Source organism: Cryptotermes secundus, unplaced genomic scaffold (genome assembly GCF_002891405.2).
Source record: "Cryptotermes secundus unplaced genomic scaffold, Csec_1.0 scaffold165, whole genome shotgun sequence".
Taxonomy (NCBI): Eukaryota; Metazoa; Arthropoda; class Insecta; order Blattodea; family Kalotermitidae; genus Cryptotermes; species Cryptotermes secundus.
In genome coordinates this window covers 171972-196302 of record NW_019737087.1, presented here as the reverse complement: position 1 = coordinate 196302, position 24331 = coordinate 171972, and the positions used below count along the sequence as shown (strand labels likewise).

Below are 24331 nucleotides of genomic sequence, written 5' to 3'. Positions count from 1 at the left end.
GTGAGTCGACCCCAGGGCCACAGTGCGGCTGAAAAGATTACGTCAATTGAAAACAACCGCGAGCTTCCGTCTTGTAGCATAGTGCCTCAACCAACTATGCTACCGCATGCCCTGTAGATAGCAAAAAGGAAAGAATCAAAGCATGATTTTTTCAACTTATCTCGTAACCCAACGAACGCATCCCCGACACAATACACGCATATGTCTTTATATTACACTCCAGTTTATTAAGAACCGTTTCGATCAATACGCCAGGACACCGTCAGTAAACTGATTGGTTAGACGGCGGGGAGGTTTAGTTCGCAGAGGGACAGCGAGCTACCTTGCAGTAGAAGTGAACTGCAATGTGTAGTTAATTTGCAGTTCGTAAACGCTGCGTGGCGACGGCAACTTTACTTGTCAGTGAAGCACTGGATTGCACCTCTGTTGCGTAGCAGGAGACTACGGTAGGCAGTGCAGTCAAGGTCACGCAGTCCGGGTCGTAGGCGCAACCGCACCTGAGCAGTCGGCGTCTCAGCGGGGATCAACTGAAAACGAACTGCAGCCTGCAGTGGTGAGGGCAAAATACGCTCGTGTGTGGTGTCTATTAAAATTTCCATGGCGTCGGGTGAACCGCTGGGACGCGATTGCAAGTCGTGCAGTCCATTTCAATTGCGAAATGCCGTCAGTGTATTCCGGCCCTTAGCCATCATGTTCATGCCGTCTCAGATGCTCATCCAGCATCCAAACCAACGGCTACTACCAGAAAGGAACTACAGACTGTTCAAGATATGTACCAGGTCTACACCAATTTAATGCGAACGACTGCATTAGCAAACACATCGGGAAACTTCATCACCTCCCTACATCATCCACTGGTCAGTCTCCCGTTGCTCAATATGACAAAGAAACAAAACAAAAAACGGCGGCCCTTTAAACGGACCCTCCTTCTTTTCCATTCTCCTCTGTGGTCTAGTGGTCAGAGTTCCTGGTTACAGATCCAGAGGTCCCGGGTGTGATTCCCGGCTATAACAGATTTTCTGAAAAGTAGTGGGTCTGGAACGGAGTCCTCTCAGCCTCATGAGGATAACTGAGGAGCTACTTTAATGGAAAAGTAGCAGCTCCAATCTAGAAAACCAGGATTAACGGCCGTGGGGATTCGTTGCGCTGACCACGCGACACCCTCTATCCGCTAAAGTTGGTACTAACTTCGCCGACAAACGGTCGGTATAGTTCGCTTGCGGAAGAAAACCAGAGTTTTTGTTTTTCTCATTACAGAAATTGGTTTGGTCAAGGCTCCGAGGCCAACTGACCCTCTTCATATGTATCCATACATTTTCCACCCGTAGCTTGCTAGTTTATCCTGAGGATGGAGGCAGAACATTCCTGCGGAATGTCGATAAATTTCTACTGGATTACACCGAGTAATATCTTTGATGGCAGTTATCTCCATATTCACCGCCGTGAGAACTTCAGACCTCAATTTCGTAACTGTCGATTCTTCGCTACTCGCCTTCAATCATACAAACGTCACTTGACTCGCAATTGCGTATGTTAAACCAGGCAAACAAGCTTCTTTTAACATTCAGAACATGCGGGCGGTCTCATAACGTCACAGGAAATACAATTAGCTACAGGAAATCCGTACAAAAAAGCGTGTATGTTTAGGAAATTCATTCTTATTAACGGCTATACACTTGATATTCCCCGCAGTTCGTCTTCGTTGGTATGAAATTACACGTACGGAACCTACACCTGTTAAGGATGTGTCTGTGTGTCCACCGCACCTGCACACACAAGTCGTGGCGGCAGAAGCACCAAGACACTGTAACAACAAGATTAATGAAAGGTTGCCGGAAATGTATTAGATGGTTTCAGGCCACAACAGTACCACCAGTACACGCCGTCTCCACGTAGCCGTCATCATCACAAACTGACCTGCATTCCCTGTATGTGGTGGTGCCCACATACAAGAAATAGTCTACGATCAATCAACTTGCCGGCAAACGTCATACTCTTATGACAAGGATGAAGGAGTCGTTAGCAAAACCTTCACTGCTGCAGTTAATAACCTCAAAATAATTAAAAGAGGCAAGAAAAAAATTCGTCTGACAATTGAAAAATGCTACGTGCTTTGAGACTAATTAACAAAGCAATAGATACGGTGTACATAGCTCATTACACCAACAAAAATTAATTACCTGGCATAACATTAAGAAATCTTATTAATATGAATGCAAGAAAAAAATAAACTATGTATCAGAAGGTCGGATTATTAAATTCAAACTCTCAGTAGTGCGGAAGGGACTCGGTTGAACGAGCTTCAGGGGTCTTGCTCTTTATGCTTAGTAACATTCACCATGAAATTATTTAAATTCAATAACAAGCATGCTATGAAATTTTAATATACTCATGTCTTCTTCTAGCAATCATAGCTACTCCGTTCGAAGAGAAAGTGCGTCCTTTTATGGAGGTTAATAATCGTGTTCACAGAAGGCAACTGGAACATATTATGAAGAACCTGAATCCAGTTCAATTCTCCACTAATTATTTCCTTATGATACATTTTAATATTATTCTCTATAGTACTCATTCAACAATATACAATCGTTTATATACGAGTATTCCATATATTCATGCTGTGTCAGCTACACACTTTCCAGATGATTTTATTGACGTAAAAAAGTAAAAGTAAAGCGATCCCTGTTCCAGGCCGTGAAGGCCCATAGGGTTGTGAGACGTCGAGGGTCCAACATTATCTAGACAAAAGGCTCAAAGATGGCGGTAAGGTTGTCACCCTTAAGCGCCGGCCGCGCTTTACTCCCCAGGAACATTTTTATTGACGTTCACAAAATGTTAAAAATCCCGAATGGCTTATACGTCGAAATTATTCCTGTGCAAAAGCAAATCCTTCAGAATCTGGGGTGTTTTCACGGCCTTTCTTGACGTTTCGGCGATATCCGCATAATTACGCAGGTTTCGTCTATTCTAGTAAAAATCCGCACTAAAATGAATCTACGTCATTCTTATATTTTGTGACTGCGCCATGAAATTCTTGCTGTTTTGGTGAGCGCTCAGATACAGGAGAATGCTTCACGCCTATCTTTAAAGGACCATGAGCTCAATCAAATTCACCATTACTCCATTAATGACAATGCTTACGAGATACGAACTGCGACCAAACAGTAACTGGGTTACTATTGTCATATTATTAAAATATAACATCGAGCTCAGTCAATAAGAGCAAACTGAAATTGGTACGAAATCAGAAACGTAAGGGTGTTGGGAATATCGTCTCTGCTAGCATCCTTCGGTGTTTCATGTAATTTCTACGGACCGGATTTTAATTCAAATGCATATTTCTTTCTTGCAACCAGAAGGATGCTAGTTTGGATATATGTATGAATTACTTCATTTCTTAAATTTTGGACATGGTTTCATGGTGCATATAAATGCATATTTTGCCTGTTTTATGAATAAGCATCATATTTTCGAAGATCTCTATTTATACTGCATATTTCCTTTTTAAAATGTTTATCATATATATTTTTAATTTTATGTCCACATTTTCAATCATGGTCGTGTGTATACAATATTTCTTTTCCATATTAGAATATGTTCGGGACTTCCCCGATCCCCCTACTCGTAACTTGCCTCATCCGCGTACCATCAAAGTGGCCGCGAAGAGATTAGTCGGAAGCGTCCACATGTAGCAGCTATCAACGTAATACTATTCAAGCGATAAGGGACTTCACTTATTTATTTCCGAAGTCTCCATGAGGTTCGTTACGCTTCTTCATTTGAAGCTGGGGGCCATTCACGTTAGTGGTGACTAGTCTGCAGTTAAGTTTGTTTAGCTTTCTGTAGTCATGCCGAAAGTGAAAGTAAGCCAGAAAACTAAATTACAGATGTATCAGCGGGAGTTTGAAGGAGAGATGAGAAGTACGGATAACGATAATCTTTATTGCCGAGGGTGTGAGAATACAGTTGGTTGTGGAAAACGCTTTCAAGTGCTTCAGCATTTGAACACTAATATACACAAAGAGAATATTCAAATTAAATCCATGAAAAGTGCTCCTGTTCAAAAATTGCTTAGTGAATTTTCTAATAATAGTTTTTCACAGTTTTCCTTTGATTTATGCAAAGCCTTTTTAGCGGCAGATATTCCGCTGTGGAAATTAACCAATCCTACTCTGAGAAACTTCATAGAGAAGTATACACAGTGCAAAGTGCCGGATGAATCTACTGTGCGCAAAAATTACGTGAAGCAGTGTTACGATTTTACAACTGAAACCATTAGACATAAGATTCAAGATAATTTTGTGTGGGTACCAATCGACGAAACACAAGATTGTGAGGGAGGGTTTATTGCAAATTGTATAGTTGGATCCCTTAATAAGAACGAAGAATCTACCCCATATCTTCTTGAGGTAGAACAATTTGAAACTACAATTAGCTACGCAGTTTCCGAATTTTTTTATCAATTCCATGAATTTACTATGGCCGAATGGCATTCAGTATGAGCGCGTATTGCTCTTTGTGACTGATGCCGCAAGATATATGATGAAAGCCGGTACTGCTCTTAAAGTTATATTTCCAAATATGACACATTTGACTTGCCTTGCCCATGGGTTGCACCGTGTTGCAGAACAATTCGTGCAAATTTTCCGCTTGTTGACAAGTTGGTGTCTTCTGTGAAGAAGGTATTTGTTCATGCAGAAAAGAACCCTTTAAAGCAGTAGCACCGAGCGTTCCACTTCCGCCAGAACCAATTTTAACACGCTGGGGCACGTGGCTGTGTGCAGCGAGTTATTATACAGAACATTTAGAAACAGCTAGGAATGTCGTGAATACATTTGATCCCAAAAGCGCAGCATCAATTCAAATTGCCCAAGATGTACTAAAAACGCAGAACTAGAAACTAATCTTTCCTACATATCTGCTCACTTCTCTCGTCTTCCATCCGCCATTTCCTCACTGGAGGCAGGCAATAGCAATCCTACAAGTGTGTCAAAACCGCTGTTTCCAAATTGAATTCGGATCCTGGAAGGGTTGGTGAAGTAGTAACGGAAAAAGTACACAGCATTCTTTCAAAAAATCCAGGATACGAACAAATTTGTGAAATTGAAGAAATTTTAGCCGGTAAACGCACTGAATTGCCAAGTAAAAAAATCGTAACAGCGGAGCAAATAAGGACTTTGTACATGCGCCCCTAAGTTCCTGTGAGGTGGAAGGAAGTTTCTCCCGCTATAAGGACATCTTACGAGACAATAGGAGGCGACTAACTATGGAAAACCTAAAACATTTAGTAACTGTGAACTGCAACAGAAGAGAAGTTGAAAGTTCAGAGAGCTAAATGTGAGTACCACTGGTTTTTAAATTTGTAATGAAATATGTTGGCTTTGTTGCATGATTTATATTGTAAAAGTATACCTTTTATTGCAAGTGAATCATTCAGTGCGGCTGGAAGGATCGGCTCAAATGAAAAATCCAATGGCCTCATGAGAAATCGAACTCGCAACCTTCCGGTTTGCAGCACAGTGCCTCACTCAACTACGCTACCGCGTGTCCCCATGAGTATACGTATAAAGGCTAAATTAAGATATACTACGAAGGAAGCTCACTGTTTATCGCCGCGCCATAGCTCAAGCGGTTAGTCGCTGGCTTCCCACCGCAGCGGCCCGGGTTCGATCCCGGTTCTGGTCAAGTGAGATTTGTGGTGGAAAAAGTGGCGATGTGGCAGGTTTTCTCCGTGTACTTCGGTTTCCCCTGCCAATCTTCATTCCACCAGTTGCTCCACAATCACCCTCACCTATCATCTGGGGCTGGTACAATAGGCCAGAAGTGGCCGCAGTACATGGGACTTAGTCCCACCCCACTTGCAATAAAAAACAAAGCTCAATGTTTTCGTATACGATTCACTGAACAACTTAATAACAACTATTTTTTTTTCCTTTGGCGCTACAGCCCCAATTTGGGCCTTGGCCTACCTCCATGAAACTCTCCGTTTCACTTCGGTTTACTAGAGCTTAGACATTCGGTAGGACTCCTTTGGCGGGTGATTAGCTCGTCGCAAGGCCTCTACCTGTCCACAAGCACAGAAGAATGCACAGACACACATAAACACTAAACATCCATGCCCCGAGAGGGATTGGAACCCATGAACCCGCCTTCCGAGCGAGAGAAGACAGTACATGCCTTAGACCGCTCGGCTACCGTGACCGGCTTAATAACAACTACACCAAGACGAAATGGAAATTATAAGTTTTAAGCTTTACCGATTATTCTGTAGTACACAAATGGCGAGCAACTGGCACCAGCTGAGACACTGACTCCATCCTCACGTTCGAAGAGTACGCCAAGCAAACAGAGCGCCCTACTGACTGCTTTCGTATTGCCGTTTCCTTGCTTGACTTGGTCTTCAAGCCTAAGATGGAAAAGACTTAACGTTCATCCGAAACTTACTTCTACCAGACTGCGTGAGAACACATCCCAGAAGGCAGTACTTTCGTGATGACTGTCACTTGTGAATCACTGTGTGAAAACATGCAGCAACACACTGGACATCTCATTAAGCACGCCAGTCGGCAATGGAGCAGTGAGAGAGGCATCCAGCACTTCCAAGTTTCAGAATTTTCCAACAGGAAGCGAATAGATTTGCGATCCCTGCTCAAACAAAACATACGCAGGTTCCAGACCGGCATTCTTACTTTATCGACTGTGGAACGAGATAGCTTAAAAGACGAAACAGTTTTTCTATCAGACAACGGATGTAACTTGCTTACATTAACCCTACAGCCTTCATTCTGCGTGGGTATTGTGAGCAGGCCACAAGAAATCAAATACAACTCTAGTGGATTATGAATATCAAAGTTTCTTCTTCGCCATGGTTTTATCTAAACATCATCCTGCTTATTTTACAAAACACAACGTTTCGGAACTGGATTCTGTTTCCGAAACGTTGTGTTTGGAAAAATAAGCAGGACGGTGTTTAGATACAGATAGGATAATTGATATTGTCCAAAACAATATTTGTACTAATGTACCACCGTCCCGGTCTCGAAAACCGAAATCAACGGCCGTGGGGATTCGTTGCGTTGACCACGCGACACCCTCTATCCTCTAAAGTTGGCACTAACTTAGCCGAGAAGCGGCGGTCGCTCGGTCGGTATATTTCGCTTGCGGACTAAGCTAAGGAGTTTTGTTTCTGTACCATCGTCACAAACTATTAGATCCCATTTCTTCTTCGCGTTACAGCCCAATTCGGCACTTGACCTCCTCTCAGCGCTTCTAAATCCCACTCAGGCAGGCGGCAAGGCGTAGAACAGCATAACAGCCGCTGATGGCCTAAACCCTGTGTTGAGGCCACACTAATCGACTATGAACCATACTCAGGCAATCACTGCAGTTTGTAATAACGAAGTCTGACACAAACCCAAACTAAACGAAACTAATTATAACACCAACTCGCATTACGTAAACTTAATTATATTCCTCTCTGACCGATAAACATAGAGAAATGAAACGGTACAACTGATTCTGTTAGTTGGAAGAGCAAATACGTCCGCTTTTCACCTGACTGACACACTTGTGTTACGAAACAAGAGAATTTCAACTCTGAAAATACGATTTATCCTATGCCGAGCTGCAAGCCTTGTGAAGGTAACTGAAATGGCAGACCTACAATAGAAATAAAGAAATCTATGAACTATGAAGCAAGCGGTTAGTTAGCGGGGATAAGAAAAATCACAGAGTATGTCATTTCGATTTGTTGATTATGTTTTATTTATTTAACACTGAACTTATTCAGGCCCCACCAATATTTGAAGTCCAGAAATTACGAACTGCTGTTACTATAGACCTAGATTTGCACTGTTCCAACAATCGAATCACTGTACTTTCACTGACTACCCAGTTCTTATAGCCAATGCGATATGCTGCTGCTCCCATTTGGGCCTAAATGTTGGGGCAGGGACAGGATCGGCTGGCTCTGGATAGGGATCAGCAATGTGGCTCTTGTAAGAGCGCTAATAAACATTCACGTTCTATAAAATACGTGAAATTTCTTGACTATCTGAGGGATTATCAGTTTCTCAGAGATTCTGCGCCAAGTAGCGAGTCACTAGGAGTAATTCACGGCTATCTATCTAATCGACGCTCTCCTTCCTGTCAACTACGGAGGCAATGCACCTTCAGGTTTCATGAAAGATAGGCATCTTGACTATTTGAGCGACTACTTGTCTGTTTGTTTCACAAGGACTCTGCCCCATGGAATGAGTCAGTAGAAATATGGTTAGCTATCTAACTGACGTTCACTTGTTTGTCAGCTGACGAGAAATGATGATGGGATACAAGAGGTAAAGCAAGATTCAGCGGAATATTGCTAAAATTGGAAACGATGACAGCCGATCAGGGCAAACTTCGGAAATTTCTGTAATGAATAAAAAACAACTTACTTATGGAGTTGAGCCCTTCTTGAGAAGCCAATTCTGCAGCTACTCAAGATTTTCCCAGCATTTTATGGAACCCGAAGGTTCATTACTGTGTTCACAAGAGCCCCCCACTGGCCCTTATCCTGAGCCAGATCAATCCAATTCATACCATCCCATCCTATCTCTCTAAGATCCATTTTAATATTGTCCACCCACCTACGCCTTGGTCTTCCCAGTCGTCTCGTTCCTTCTGGCTTTCCCACCAATATCCTATATGCATTCTTTATCTCCCCTATTCGTGCTACATGCCCTGCCACCTCATCCTTCTTGACTTGATCATTCTAATTATACTTGGAGAAAAGTACAAGTTATGAAGCTCCTCAATATGCATTTTTCTCCAACCTCCCGTCACTTCATCTCTCTTCGGTCCAAATATTCTCAACACCCTGTTCTCAAGTACCCTCAGTCTATGTTCCTCCCTTAATGTCAGAGACCAAGTTTCACACCCATACAGAACCACAGACAAAATTATAATTTTGTATGTTCTCCCAAGTATTTTAACTGTGCCACATTTTCAAAACATCTGTTTCCTATCTTTATGTCATGATTTTGTCCTGCATTTTGGTGACGAGACAGCAACATATATAAAAAAGAACTGCGCTTAAGTAACTGATGATCAAGCGCCATAGCTCAAGCGGTTAGTCGCTGGCTTCCCACTGCGGCGGCCCGGGTTCGATCCCGGGTCTGGTCAGGTGGGATTTGTGGTGGACAAAGTGGCGCTGGGGTAGGTTTTCTCCGATACTTCGGTTTCCCCTGTCAGTCTTCATTCCACCAATTGCTTCACAATCACCCTCACCTATCATCTGGGACTGGTACAATAGGCCAGAAGTGTCCCCAGTACAAGGGACTTAGTCCAACACCACTATCAATAAAAAAAACTGATGATCAAATTATTCCGCTCAAAAGATGCATCTGATGTTTTAAATTGTAACCTTCATCCCAGTCTGGTGATATGTGACGATGTTCGAATTTATTTATTTCAATATTTAAACTAAATGCACTGTGGAGCACAAGATGTTCAGCCTTGTAACTATACCACCGAGCAATATACATAAACATCAGAAGGCTGAGTTACAAGATCTGTTACAAAGTACTAACTCAACGTGCACGTCCGTTTCGCCATTTGGCAATAACGAATCCGAAAATGCTCGTTTCCACCAAACTTTACACGAAAAGCGTAGTCTGTTAGAAGACTAAGTCTGAGTGTAACGACTACTCAGTCATAAGCAGAACTATTTGCAGTCAGAACAATATTACATTCTAGCGTTCCTACTGCAGCACCAATAAGCACTGTACATAACTGAGATACTTGATTCGGCATAGTCCTCAATCATTTGAAGACGTTTCTATATATACGTATAGCTCAGAATGACATGGGAAGATGCTCATGAATAATGCGAAGGCCAGAACTTGGAAGTAATGACAAAAACAAACTGTGGGAAAAAAACGAAAATATTCAGAGTTCCTGAAAACGCTACAGAGATTCGAACCGAACATTTCCAAGTAAAGAGAGCGTTTTTACTGCATGAATCTGCTCTATCAAGCACAGTAATAGTAGTAGTAGTAGTAGTAGCAGCAGCAGCAGCAGTAATATTTTACGATATTTAATCGGGCAAGGCATTGAATATTCATACTGTAGTCTTCTGGGTTGAACACTATAGCCTGCTAACTGGGTTCCTGTCTTAGAGAAAACACGCTACCATAACCCTGAGAAACATAATAAGAACCTCACTGACGTGAAAACCTTACATCTTAGGCTGAAACTGTGGTGTATTTTAAGAAATAGCATAGCCAATAAAATGTAAGTAAAGTTGTGCCTGTGCTTAATTAACTAAGCAATATGTCATGAAAATATACTGGGGAGTGGGGTTACAGCTCCACCATTCTTGACCTCGGCATTAGATGAAGGTAAGTGGTCAGCTTTAAGCCCCTGCCGCTTTACCCCAGGGATGGAGCCTCCGGTACCCATTGGATAAGAGGCTGGGTGGGCCCCAGAACCGGTCTGCACGCTGTGGGGAAGAGAAAAATCTTGTACGATGTCTATATTCCGTTTCGGGAATATTTTGGAAATCAGTCAATTAAGAACTACATTTTATCCTGGATGGATCCTTCCTCGGATCTAAGTTGGCGAGCAGAATATGTCTGGGACCGCCCATTAGTCCGCCCAGCAGTCTCCGATACTTATTGAAGACGAGGTTGGATGGCTCCCAGTCGTTCCTGAGCGTTGAGAAGGATAAATATCAACACCTAATGTTATATGAACCCCGGCCATCACGTCTGTATTATTAAGTTGGTAACGGCAGTAGCAATGTAGCAGAAATAGCAGTGGATAGTGTTTCCTCTAAGCTCTACAAATTGGCTGTTTTCTTTCTCTAATTGCTGTTGCATGGCGTGAGAGCGCCAAGTTTCCACAAATACAATAAACAAAGAGAACTAAACGTTTTACTGCTGCCAGTCAGTATTATTGTTTATGTGTCTAAAAGAGAATGGTACACATTACTAAAGGAAGCCGACGCAATTTTTATAAATACGCCTACATAGAGTTATTTCAAGCATTCTACTGTACCACGACTGACGGGTAAGGAAAATAAAAGGGCTCATAAAAGAATACCACCCAGCAAAAAGCTACATAAATAATATCAAACCACGATGTGAACTGGCCCTCCCAGTCTCTCGACGTGGCGCCGCAAGTTATCTTAATGGCCAGACCAGAACAAGCAAGCGGCCTGGGTGACATCCCTTCCTTTCCTCGACAACAAGAACGAGGTATTTCTGCTGACGCGCCGTCATTAAGATAGCACGGGCAGCCAATGAGACGCCAAGACGGCGCCACAAATACCTGCTGACAATATGTGAAACTATGTCATCAGACAATTCTTGACACTTGGTGACTTTTCATTCAACTGATCCATCTGAAACACGTGTTAATTCTCGCGAACGTTTACCATAACCTCATTCAGGATATTTCTTTTCGTGGCTGCATTCAACTTACATAACTTATGACGATATGTCCAACTTCTAAGCGCGTTTCAGAATAGTGTTCTGGGGAGAATACTGAAACGTATGAAGTAGAAAGTAGAAGAGATCTGCATAATGAGGAACAGAAACTACCTCACCAAACAATATTCGGATCACCAAATCACGGAGAATGAGATGAGCGGGTGATATAGCAAGCATGTGAGAGAAAAGAAATTAATACAAAATGCTGGTAGCAGAAATCTCAAGGAAGAAGACTACTACAAAGTCCTAGGCGAAGATGGGAAGATAATGTAACGGATTTGATCAACGCGTTGCTGAGCAACAGTTCGGTAAAAAACCCCGCAAAAACAGAAAAGAAACTGTTTTCTATGAGGTCCGAGCTGAAGAAAAGCACGCTGCCAGGCAACGCAGCGATAAACATTCATCCACAAAAATGGGAAACGGTATTTTCGGTGGGGTCCGTGCAAAGGAGATCTTAAAAACAAACTGCGCCAAGATTCAGTTCTGAGTTCTGTGCGTGTTATAATTAGAGTAATCTCGAAAGTCTTTTTGTAGTTGCAACTACTGAAGATCCAATAAACCGATACACCAAACCAAACCCGCGTCTTAGTCATTGTCACACGTGACAATAATATTAAAATTGGTCTTGTGGAAATAGGATGACAGAGCATCAGGATAGTGATCAGCGGTGGGTACTTGTGAATACTGCAGTGAACCTTCGGACTCCATAAAATTCGGGGAATTTCGTGACTACCTGAGCAACTATTAGCTTTTCAAGGACTATGTTACATCCACTCAGTAAAAGAATTTCATGTAGGCTATAAATTCACTTGCGATAGCAGGAAATAAAAATAAATTAAAATTTGACATCTTACTAAAACATGTGGATATTGACTCTTATATGCTTCATGAAAGATGATTGCCCTTAAGAATTACATATTTAGAGCAGGCGTCTCATGAGAACACTAATTCCCAGGCCCAAATCAGCTCGCGATGGTCAGTTTATTGGTTGCTTAAAAAGTGATTATTAGGGGTTTTTTACAAAATAAGAAACGAAGGCCTTATGTGGAAGTCATGTGTCTGTCTGTCTACGACCCACTACAAGAGCCTATACAATGTTGGACAGTCCCTTTTTTAATTCTATAAGGGGGACTACCACTGAAAGTAGACCTAAAATTTGGATTTCTACGTTTATCGACTGATAATAATGTCTTCTTTACTTATGCACATAAGTGTGTTTCTTTCGGGTACGGCATATATGGACATCTGATTCCCTAAACGGATTGCAAGTAAGGCTAATAAACTACAAAGAACGCAGTCTGGACTTCTGTATACTATATTATGAAGCACAATCTTTCAAATATTGTTTCGCAGGGGAGGAGAAGAGAATAGTTATGGCCTAGCATGTAAAAGAAAGTGAAGAGAGAATTGTTTCATTTTTTTTTTATTTGTTTCATTTTTGGTCCGTTACACTATCAATCACAAAGTCAATAGAAAGTCCGTCTAGTGTAACAACACACAGCACATTGGAAACATCTAACCATAAGCCATACAACCTCAAGCTGACATCTCCCATCTTCGGGATGAATTAACGAGGAGGAGCTTAACATTTTACATCAAATGTTTTAAATTTTTAAATATTTTAACATTGGCGTTTTAACTTGAGGGCAGTTTCGGATGGAATGTGAGAATTGATAGTGCATTCAACAATCCTAGCAAGTGTTGTGCTTTTACACGTCGACATATTGTAGCAGCGTCCACGCAGCAAACATAACTGTGTACATCTTAAACAACGACAGTGTTTTCATGATTGTACTATGTGCCTCTGATGATGGTTGTATTAAACCGAAACATGTAAGGCAGAAGTGATAAAGAAGTGACCTACAAATTGTTACACTAGACGGACTTTCTATTGACTTTGTGAAGAGAGAACTATTATGTACGTAGGCAAGTCAATACGTAAGTTACAAATATATACAGAACTTAAACAAATAAGAGTACTGATTTGAATAATGCTTTTATTTCTCAACATAATCTCCCTGTACATTGAGGCACTTGTCCCATCGTTTAACAAGCCCCTGAAAACCAGCAGCATAAAATTCTTTAGGCTGCTGTCGGAACCAGGCGGTGACTGGGATCAGCTCAAGGACAAACCGTAAATGCCGACTCCTAATGTAACAACCTCAGGAAACTTCGTAAGGCCATTTAACGGAAGCGACCGGGACTCCCCATCAAAGGCGTGTTGCTCTTGCATGACAACGCGCGTCCCCATACTGCCAACGACAAAAATGAGACGCTGCGAAATTTCAAGTGGGAACTCCTCGAGCATCCTCCGTATAGCCCCGACCTTGCTCCAAGCGACTTCCATTTGTTCGGCCCTCTTAAACATCATCTTTCGGCTGAACATTTTCCCGAAGATGAAGCTGTAGAAAGGGAACTCACCGCCTGGTTCCGACAGCAGCCCAAAGAATTTTATGCTGCAGGTTTTCAGGGCCTTGTGAAACAATGGGACAAGTGCCTCAATGTACAGGGAGATTATGTTGAGGAATAAAAGCATTTTTCAAATCAATACTCTTATTTGTTTAAGTTCTATATCCATTTGTAACTTACCGTATTTACGCATGTATAGGCCGCACATTTTTTACCAAAAATTCAAGAGGAAAACTGGGGTGCGGCTTATATTCGAAATATTCGAAATCACACTTCATTTAAAAAAATTAACGTTGCCAAATTTCGGAATAATTTCTACTCCTGAAATAATATTCCAAGAAAATTATTTTTTCTATAATTTCTGTCTGAAAATTGTGCTGCGGCCTATACACGCACGCGGCCTATACATGCGTAAATATGGTACTTATTGACTTACCCTCGTATTTGGAACTGTTGAAGTTAAACAGGAACCAGCTACGATGGGTGGTAGGACTACTTACAGGACACTGTCACTTCAAAGGACACCTGTTCAAACTGGGACTAAGTGATAGACCCACTTGTGAGAGGTGTCAAGAAGAAAATGAAACAGCCACACATATCCTGCGTGAATGTGAGGCCTTAGCTTATTTAAGACTACGTCACTTGGGTCAATACTTTATGGAACCAAGTGACTATTTCGACGTCCCCACGTATAAAATCCTACGCTTCATTCGAAGCGCGGTATTGCTGAGGGGATAATCGAAAAGGGGAAGCACAATAGACCACTGTAGGTCGCGGTGCAAGGGCCGAGACGGCCTACCCCTCATAAATTCATTCATTCATACCCTCGTATTTCACGGCCTTTGATGGAGATTGAGTGAGAATCTCGAATCGGGAATAACGCGACCTGCGCGCAAAGATGGTCATTCATTTCCTTGTAATGCCGAAATTAAGAATATGGCGAGCTTAATTCCACTCCCCATGTAATACCTGCAATGATGATTACTTTACTGTGTTAAAAAAAAGACGTACTAACATGCTGACTACCTGCTATGCTGATTAACAGATTTCTGCACTGCTCTAACGACAAGCGCGAAACGTTTGTCACCACCCAAGCAGTAAGTCTTCCATTAAAAAATTTTCCCTTTTTTATTTTCTAAATTTGCATGCATATAGGAACATGAGAGGTGATGGTGTTAAGGAGAAACCTTGGAAAGACAAGAAACTGTAGAGAAGGGTCACCACGATACCGATGAGTAACTACGAACAAAGCGATGGACGTGGAACAAGATTGTAAAAAGTTTGCAATATCCACTAAACAGACAAGTTTCTCACGAATTATAAATGACATGCTACCACCCCATTCTCTTCAAATTACTTACAAGAAAAGAAAATACAGCTGATGTCAGACCGGGAAGTCATTTTCTGTAATTCCGAAGTTCCTTATTACAGGGACTAGAGATTTTTCTCCGCTCCACAGAGTCCAGACCGCCCCTGCTGCTATCAGGCCTCCTATACAATTGATACCGGGTGCTTTCACAGGGGGTAAAGCGGCCGAGGCGTTAAGCTGACCACTCACCTGCATCCAGTGCTGAGGTCAACAACAGTGGAACTATACCTCCAGCCCCCATTTGTCTTCATGGGGTGGTGCTTAATTAATTAAGCATATGAACACCTTTACACTTAACTTCAGCCCTCCTTTATCTCTGTGTACTCTGAAACCTTAACTTTTAAATACTACATCTGAAAAACAAAGTAGCCCAATTAAATTCACTGACTTTCCCCATTATGTGATTATAACATCATTATTTTGATTTCTTATGTTTCGTCCTGTGCCATACCTTTTTTTCTTTGTATAATTAAACCCCCAGGGAGCCGGGATAGCGTAGTCGGTATATCAACTGGCTATGGGCTGGAGTTCGAGTCTCGGCAGGGTAAAGAATTTTCTCTTCTTGACGTCGTCCAGACCGACGCTGGGGTCCACCCAGCCTCCTATCTAAGGGGTTCCAGGGGCTCTTTCCAGGAGGTAAAGCGACCGGGGAGTGAAGCTGACCACTCACCTCCAACTAGTGCCGAGGTCAAGAAATTGTGATCTATACATTCACTCCCCTATTCGCCTTCATGATGTAGTGCTTCAGTAGTTAAGCACAGGGTCAACCTTACCATTTTATCTCATAATTAAACCTCCACCAAACCGAAAAATGATCCACACAAATGTTACAAACTAAAATGGAAAATATATTCTGATCTTGGAAGTACTTCTGATAGTATTGTGTGACTCCGTTCAGTCCGATAGAAGTTGACCTGACTAGACGGGGTCACATCCTAAACGATAGTACTCTTTATATTCACCAAAACATTTTCTGAGAAATTTCTACAGATATCTCTGCATAGTTAAAGAAGTCCGCCAGAACACTCTCACCGTGCATCTTCCAATTCGTTTCGAACTGCTGCCAGAATGTAAAATACATCTTCTTATATGCTGGATACCCGGCTTCGATTCCCTCTTCTAGTAGGAAGCAGCGGTTAAAAATTCCTCAGTGAGATTTCCGTTACAAGGAAGAATGATCTGGAGTATAAAATAAAAAAAAAAAAAGTTCTGACTTCTATGCAAGACATAAACCACTCGCCTTCTAATGACAGTCACTCTTGTGCGGAAATAAGAACATAAAAATTACAGGATAGAGGTTTAGGCAACACTGTTTTCCACAAGAATAGCTTCAGAACTGGGGCAAACACCATAGTGCCTACCTGATTTTCCTGGTTACGCACAGCGAAGAAGCCAACTACTCGAACAACTTCATGAAGTAACTCCTTCTCCTTATCATAGGAACAGTACCATAGCAGATAGCTGGCGATGTGGCGGAACTGGAGCGAGATGCCTTCAGCCCCAAGCACACTCTGCAACCAGTACAGCACTACAATTTCTACGTAGCAAACAACATGCGTTATACACTTTCTTTGAATTTACTGTATAAAGTGAATGCACAGTGGCAAGCTCATGTTCTTTTGTTATGTTTTCGCAACAGAAATACGTACACGAAAAGAACTGAATTCGAGTTGGTGGTGATTGTCTTAGTGAAGGTCAACATACAATGTCGTGAGATTTCTAGATCTCACAGAGGTCACCAATAGGAATATAGGGCGTCACACTCTACAATATGGTACTTCTTAAGGCTAAATGTTGTTTCCAGAATTTAATTTCAGTATTCACGAGATTATCATTCTCAAAATCGGCTCATAATATAGAACAGACTTCACTACATTCTCCGCCTTTTATGAACTTTCGATATATAGCAGTGCATTCTGTATTTTAAGAAATATAAGGAATAACATTATTTACTCTTATCTAACTTCTATTGTCTTACTTACTTACTTACTCATGGAGCTGAGCCCTTCTGGATGAGCCGCCAATTCTGCAGCTACTCAAGAACTTCCCAGCATTTTATGGAACCCGAAGGTTCATTACCGTGTTCACAAGAGCCCTCCACTGGTCCCTATCCTGAGCCAGACCTATCCAATCCATACCATCCCATCCTATCTCTCTAAGATCCATTCTAATATTGTCTACCCACCTACGCCTTGGTCTTCCCTGTGGTCTCTTTCCTTCTAGCTTTCCCACCAATATCCTATATGCATTCCTCATCTCCCCCATTCGTGCTATATGACATGCCCACCTCATAACTTCTATTGTCAGAATGATTAATTTCAATGTCGATGAGATGGGTAAAGCTTACAGGGAATACTGAGGAAGTGCAAAGCCTTATGGACGACTGAACTGGGCAAAGAGGATTAAGAGGCTGTGAAGTTTAGAACCGGACTTTAATAGCTATGAGCAGGACGTCCCAGAGGCTATCGAGAACTGTGGAACTTCGAACTACATGAGATCAACTAATTTCTTTATAACCCGAAGAACTCTAAGCTACTTAAGCAAGAATCAGTGTCTAGAGTTAATATGAGTATGCAACGTAAACAACAAAGTTGTCCCTGTGTTTAATTAATATCTAATTTTAATATATTATTATTAATAGATAATAACCTATATTACCAGACTTTTCGGGTATATTGTCAGGTTACATTTAACAAGGTGAATTCGCTATTAAAAACAAAACCAAACTGTAAGATATGGCTGCATACTAAACTAATTCAATTCAAGAACTTAAGACTGATATTCTTACGCCTCGTCTGATACTGACCTAGAAAAGGTCAAAACATGTAGCGCCACATCTGTGTATAATATAACAAAATCCGTGGTTTTAGTCCGCAAGCAAACTATACCGACCAAGCGACCGCCGTTTGTCGGTGAAATCAGTGCCAACTTTAGCGGATAGAGGCTGTCGTGTGGTCAGCGCAACGAATCCCCACAGCCGTTAACTTCGATTTTCTATACCGGAGCCGCTATTTCCTTGATATAGCTCCGTAATTATCCTCACGAGGCCGAGCGGACCCCGTTCCAGACCCACTACTTCTCTGAAAATCTGGTAGCGCTGCGAATCGAACTCGGGACCTCTGGATCTCTAGCCAGGAACTCTGACCACCAGACCACAGAGGCGGTCCTCTGTATATAATACAGTATAATAAAGAAACGTCGATACTTATCTACGTAGATATTACTGTTACGTAGACGGCCCCATTTACGCTATTGTGAACTTCCTGTTATAACAGAATATCGTTCAGAAACACGCCTTTCTCTGTTCAGAGTTCGTACCTGCAAACTTCCACCGTATTGAATTGTTAACAGGCTGGTTCTATGGTGTAGCAAAGGGGTCTGCTAACAGAGAGCCTTTCAAAATGCATGAAAATTTACATAAACCATGTCATGTGTAAACATGGTATTTCTATACAATTTTTTTGTTAAAATGCGAAAATACGTATTAATGTCCGATGATTTTAAAAATAGAGTACACCCCACTGTATGGTGGGCCCGATGTTTAGTTTGCCGGGGTTACACACGCATATTAAATGGAATCAACGCATCTTCTGTACAAACACAAGGATATTTGCTGGTGCAGCACAGAACTGGACAGATTCATTACGAGAGCCACTCTCGCGGGAGTGATGACAGCTCGAAGGTTTGCTCATGGATCTGTTATGATCAAACTGGTTGGCGTATGTACACACGAGAGAACTGTATGATTAACTACTCATTGTGGTTTCATAATGTTGGTTAACTCATCTCTGTGTGTGAGTACAGTCAATCAATCACCCTCACCCTAACTCCAATACTTCAAGCCTTCATTACCGCGGCAACTTTCTGTTACAAAACGCCATCTTAAAACTTGTTTATTCAGCCTGGTTCGAATTCAATAATTGGGTTTCACTGGTCTGTAAGATATTTAACGATGTTGAATCAACTGCAGAAGTATTTTAACTTCTTGGGCTGGGGTGAGACTGAGTCTACTTGGTACGTCAGCCACTATCTGGCCTATTGTACCAGTCCTATGTGACAGATGATGAATGTGGAGCAGTCGGTGGTATAAGAATTGGCAGGGGAAACCGAAGCACTCGGAGAAAACCTACCCCAATGCCACTTTGTTCACCACAAATCCCACATGATATGACTTGGGCTCGAACCCGGGCCGCCGCGGTGGGAAGCCGGCGACTAACAGCCTGAGGTATGGCACGGCCAACCGCAGAAGTTACTCACGTCCAATAAAATGAACCGGAAATGACTCGGGTAATAATCAGATGTTGGCAATGAGATACTGCACAGTTCGTTTTGCTACAGCACTAGTTCGTCCGGATTCTCGTACGCTCATCGCGTGGTGCCAATATTTCGGCCTTTGTCCGTAACACAAACGTAGCTGCCAAATAAACTGAAGATGCAGCAGAACCAGAGTCCCGGCGCTTACAGTATCGCGTCGTCTGAAGCCTTATTAAAGAGCCCCGTGTGTACGTACGTAGAGATCTTCCTTCAGCTTCCTGACACAAATACAAACATCAGTATTACAGAAGTACAGTTCGGTATGGGTATCTTGTCACTAGGAGCGCGACTTTATACATACGTACTTTGGTCTGCTGACAACTTCTGGATCACTGTTCCTTTTTTGTGTGTTATTTTACGATTTTTTAGTATCAAAGTCTATACAGCGTAGAAAGGTAGGACGATGAACGACGAGCTGGAAAGGATTTGGTTCTAAGCCGTGATGGCCCAATTAAGACAAAACCTGGCATATGGCTGGAGGGACTGAGGAATCCCACGAAACCCTTCAGTCGGACAGCTGGTGTCCCGCCTTAATTCGAAAGGAGCACTTCCGCAATACACGTCCAGGGCGCTATGGCTAGACCAGAATATTCGGTTTGATGGCCATGCCATGTCTGAGGCGGTGAGTCGCCGGATGCACAGCGCGGCAGCCCGAAATCCATCCTTGTTGTGGTCATGATCTTTGTTGTGGACAAAGTGGCACTGGGGCAGGTTTTCGCTGCGTACTTCAGTTTCCCCTACCAATTCTCATTCCACCAACTGCTTCATATTCATTTATCGTCCTACCACTAACACTATAATTATATTCTATAGCAGGCATGTCCAACGCGTCGATCGCGGGACGATTTTTCGTCGATTTCATAGGCCTATAAGGAAATTATACGTGAAAAGCATGTAAATTCACTTGTAATATAATATGATTATATTCAGATTTTGAAGGGAAAATACGTGTTAGTCATTCATATTTTTCTGTTCTTAACGAACAAGGTAAGTCCATACTTTCAATATATGCTGCTTTTACAAGAATCATGTGTCGTGTTATTTTTACCAATATTTTTGCTTAAAGCGAGGTACGACGATAGGAAGGGGTGGTAGATCACTGGCAGTTTTGACACTAAAAATTCGATCACATCCTGTTTGAAGCTGGACATGCCTGGGCTATAGCAACGTTGAACAACAAACTCGAACGGTTCCGTTCGAAGCACTACAACCGGAAATATCTGCAGAGCGACACGCAAACAACACAAGTATTTGGAGTACCGGACGAGTTAAAACCTACTGGGCCTAAACTTCCGCAACCCTAAAATAAGCCACGGTAAGAGAATTGGCGCCGGTCACGGTAGCCGAGCGGTCTAAGGCGTGCACGCTCTTCGCTCGCTCGGAAGCCGATGATCGTGGGTTCGAATCCCACTCAGGGCACGGATGTTTGTGGTCGTTGTTCTGTGTCTGTGTACAGGTAGAGGCCTTGCGACGAGCTGATCACCCGCCCAAGGAGTCCTACCGAATGTCTAAGATCTAGAAAAACCACAGTGAACGGAGAAGTTGATGGAGGTAGGCCTAGGCCCACTGGGGCTGTACTGCCAAGGGGGGGGGGAGAGAATTGGCTCTTAAAGCCTGGGAATAAGTATAAAAATGTCACAAACCGCTACTACGTGACTCTTTCCGATTTCCCCTTTAACCGGTTTGGACCACTAACGGAAGCCTTTGACTGAATGATTGATACGCCGTTTTCAGGCAGGTAACTTGGACGTAAATCGAAGACCGCCGGTGCATACAAGCAGCTAGACAGAAGCCCGGTCCAGAGAGACGAATAACTTAGTTACGTGAACACAATCTGATAATATAATCTATGTCCCAGCACGATATCTATCCATTCCATCCGTCTGTAATTAATGACAGGTGACGCAAATAAGCAACAGACAGCAAACATCTTATATACGGCTTGTTCCGTCCAGAAGGCCTCCAGAACTATGTATAAAGGNTTGAGCCGCAAAGCGGTTAAACAGCGCGCGGATAATCGAGAGTCTACAATAAGTATAAAAATGTCACAAACCGCTACTACGTGACTCTTTCCGATTTCCCCTTTAACCGGTTTGGACCACTAACGGAAGCCTTTGACTGAATGATTGATACGCCGTTTTCAGGCAGGTAACTTGGACGTAAATCGAAGACCGCCGGTGCATACAAGCAGCTAGACAGAAGCCCGGTCCAGAGAGACGAATAACTTAGTTACGTGAACACAATCTGATAATATAATCTATGTCCCAGCACGATATCTATCCATTCCATCCGTCTGTAATTAATGACAGGTGACGCAAATAAGCAACAGACAGCAAACATCTTATATACGGCTTGTTCCGTCCAGAAGGCCTCCAGAACTATGTATAAAGGTGATTGATCGACGCCGATATTTCAACGTGCCGTTCCAAGCACGGAAATATTAATTTGTCATGCAGGTGAAAGGAGATACCGCACGAGTCAAATTAATGTACATCAAAATATTGTGGCTGTATAATTAGAAGGTAAAACAGGGCACACCATCTGTATGACCAACAGGGAACCATGCACAGCGAAAAATATTTAATTCAGAATATGCCACGGCAGTAAAGAAACGTACGGGACACGGGGTAGCGTAGTTGGTTCAGGTCGGGGGTTCCATTCCCGATAAGGTCACTGGATTTTTCAATTGAGCTAATCCTTCCAGCCGCGCTATGGCCCTGGGGTCGACTCAGTCTCTAACAGACATGAGTACCAGGAATCGTCCTGGGGGCCGGTCACGGTAGCCGTGCGGTCTAAGGCATGCACTGTCTTCGCTCGCTAGGAAGCCGGGATCGTGGGTTCGAATCCCACTCAGGGCATGGATGTTTGTGTGCGTTTTTCTGTGTTTGTCTACAGGTAGAGGCCTTGCGACGAGCTGATCACTCGCCCAAGGAGTCCTACCGAATGTGTAAGATCTAGTAAACCGAAGTGAAACGGAGAGTTTCATGGAGGTAGGCCTAGGCTCAAAATTGGGGCTGTAGCGCCACAGAAAAAAAATCCTCCTGGGGGTAAAGGACGGCCGGCGAATAAGGCTGATAACCTCACGGCCATCTCTGAGCCGACTGCCTAGAAAATGTGGGAACCTCGAAGTCTCACAACCCTATGGGCCTCCATGGCCTGTTACAGGGGTAGCTCTACCTTTAGTAAAGAAATGTCAAGCCAATTACGGCAGCAGGGCAACCTAAAACATAGACGATCCCACACTGCTTCAACAGACGAGCAGCAGTTTCGAACTCAGCTAAAATCACTGCTAGACTTGATTTGAAAGGCACTGTTTGTCATATGCACAAATTACGTACATTGTTATTTAACTGTCCAAATATCTTCTTCGGATATTAGCTCTCAAATGCCTAGAATGTTTTTAACCCTCAGGGTGACAGATCAAACACAACACCCATATACGTACATACATCCATTCATTCATGCACGGAGCTCAGCCCTTCTCGAGAAGCTGCCAATTCTGCAGCTACTCAAGAATTTCCCAGCATTTTATAGAACCCCAAAGTTCATTACCGTTTTCACAACAGCCCTCCATTGGTATCTATCCTGAGCCAGATTAATCCAATCCATACCATCCCAATCCTATCTCTTTCCTTCATGCATTCCTCTTCGTCCTCATTCGTGCTACATACCCTGTCCATCTCATCCTTGACTTAATCAATCTAATTATGCTTGGTGAAGAGTACAAGTTATGAAATTCCTCATTCTGCAGTTTTTCTCCAATCTCCCGTCACTTCATCTCACTTCGGTCTAAATATTATCAACATCCTGTTCTCAAACACCCTCAGTCTACGTTCGTCTCTTAATGTCAGAGTCCAAATTTCACACACATTCAGAACCACAGGCAAAATTATACGTTTGTTAAACCTGTATACAATCAAAATACACGTAGAATGTTTATCTGTTAGACAGAGTAGGGATAACTCAGTTGGTATAGCGACAGGATATTGGTTGGCAGGCCGGGGCAAGGTCTTTCTTCTTCACAATGTCCAGATCGACTCTGGAATCACTCAATTCTCCTATCCAATGGGTACGGGGGCGATTTCCCACAGGGTAAAGTGGCCGGAGCGTGAAGCTGACCGCACAGCTCCATCTAGCGCCAAGGTCAAGGACGGTGAAGCTATACTTCCACGCCCCATGTTTTCATGGCATAGTGCTTAATTAAGCATAATGACAACTTCTGTTTCACCACAAGCATAAATTCCGTTAAATAAATATGAATATCAGTATAAGCTACATACCACGCTGGAGGCGTGTAGCATGAATTTAAGCGCCATCTTAAAGGTTACCTTGTTAACATCAACTTGAAACAAACAAAAAGACGGTTTTATATTTCCCCTTCTTATTTTTAAAGGAGTTAATCTCGCAGCTATTAAAATGTAAATGTAAAGATAAAGGTAAAGCTGCCCCTGTGCTTAATTAATTAATTAATTAATCAAGCACGACGCCTTCTAATAACAACTTCACCAGTATTCTAACACTCGGGTTTAGTGTCAAGGTAGAAACATACAACGCACGATCTGATGTGTGAATTTTGATCTTTGACAAGTCTGCTGGTATGCGTGGCTGCTGAAAAGGCACTCACATTCATGACGGCTCTGGTATAAACGCGTCTCATTATCACATGCCATATCTTACATGATGGTTTAAACACACTGAAATAAGCAGAAAAGTTCACATGATTCAGTACCCTAAGAGCCTTCCTTATGAAGTTAAAACCATTAGAAAA

General features: G+C 42.5%; 1 protein-coding gene across 2 annotated transcripts in view; it reads right to left on the bottom strand.

The window, feature by feature from the left end:
• LOC111870043 (S phase cyclin A-associated protein in the endoplasmic reticulum) overlaps window positions 1-24331 on the bottom strand; it is a gene marked incomplete at its 5' end in the record, with an annotated part of 200597 nt that overhangs the window by 13302 nt on the left and 162964 nt on the right. For both annotated transcript variants that reach the window (XM_033753659.1, XM_023861996.2), the window contains 1 exon segment: window positions 16611-16760. In XM_033753659.1, the coding sequence (XP_033609550.1) occupies window positions 16611-16760 (150 nt within the window).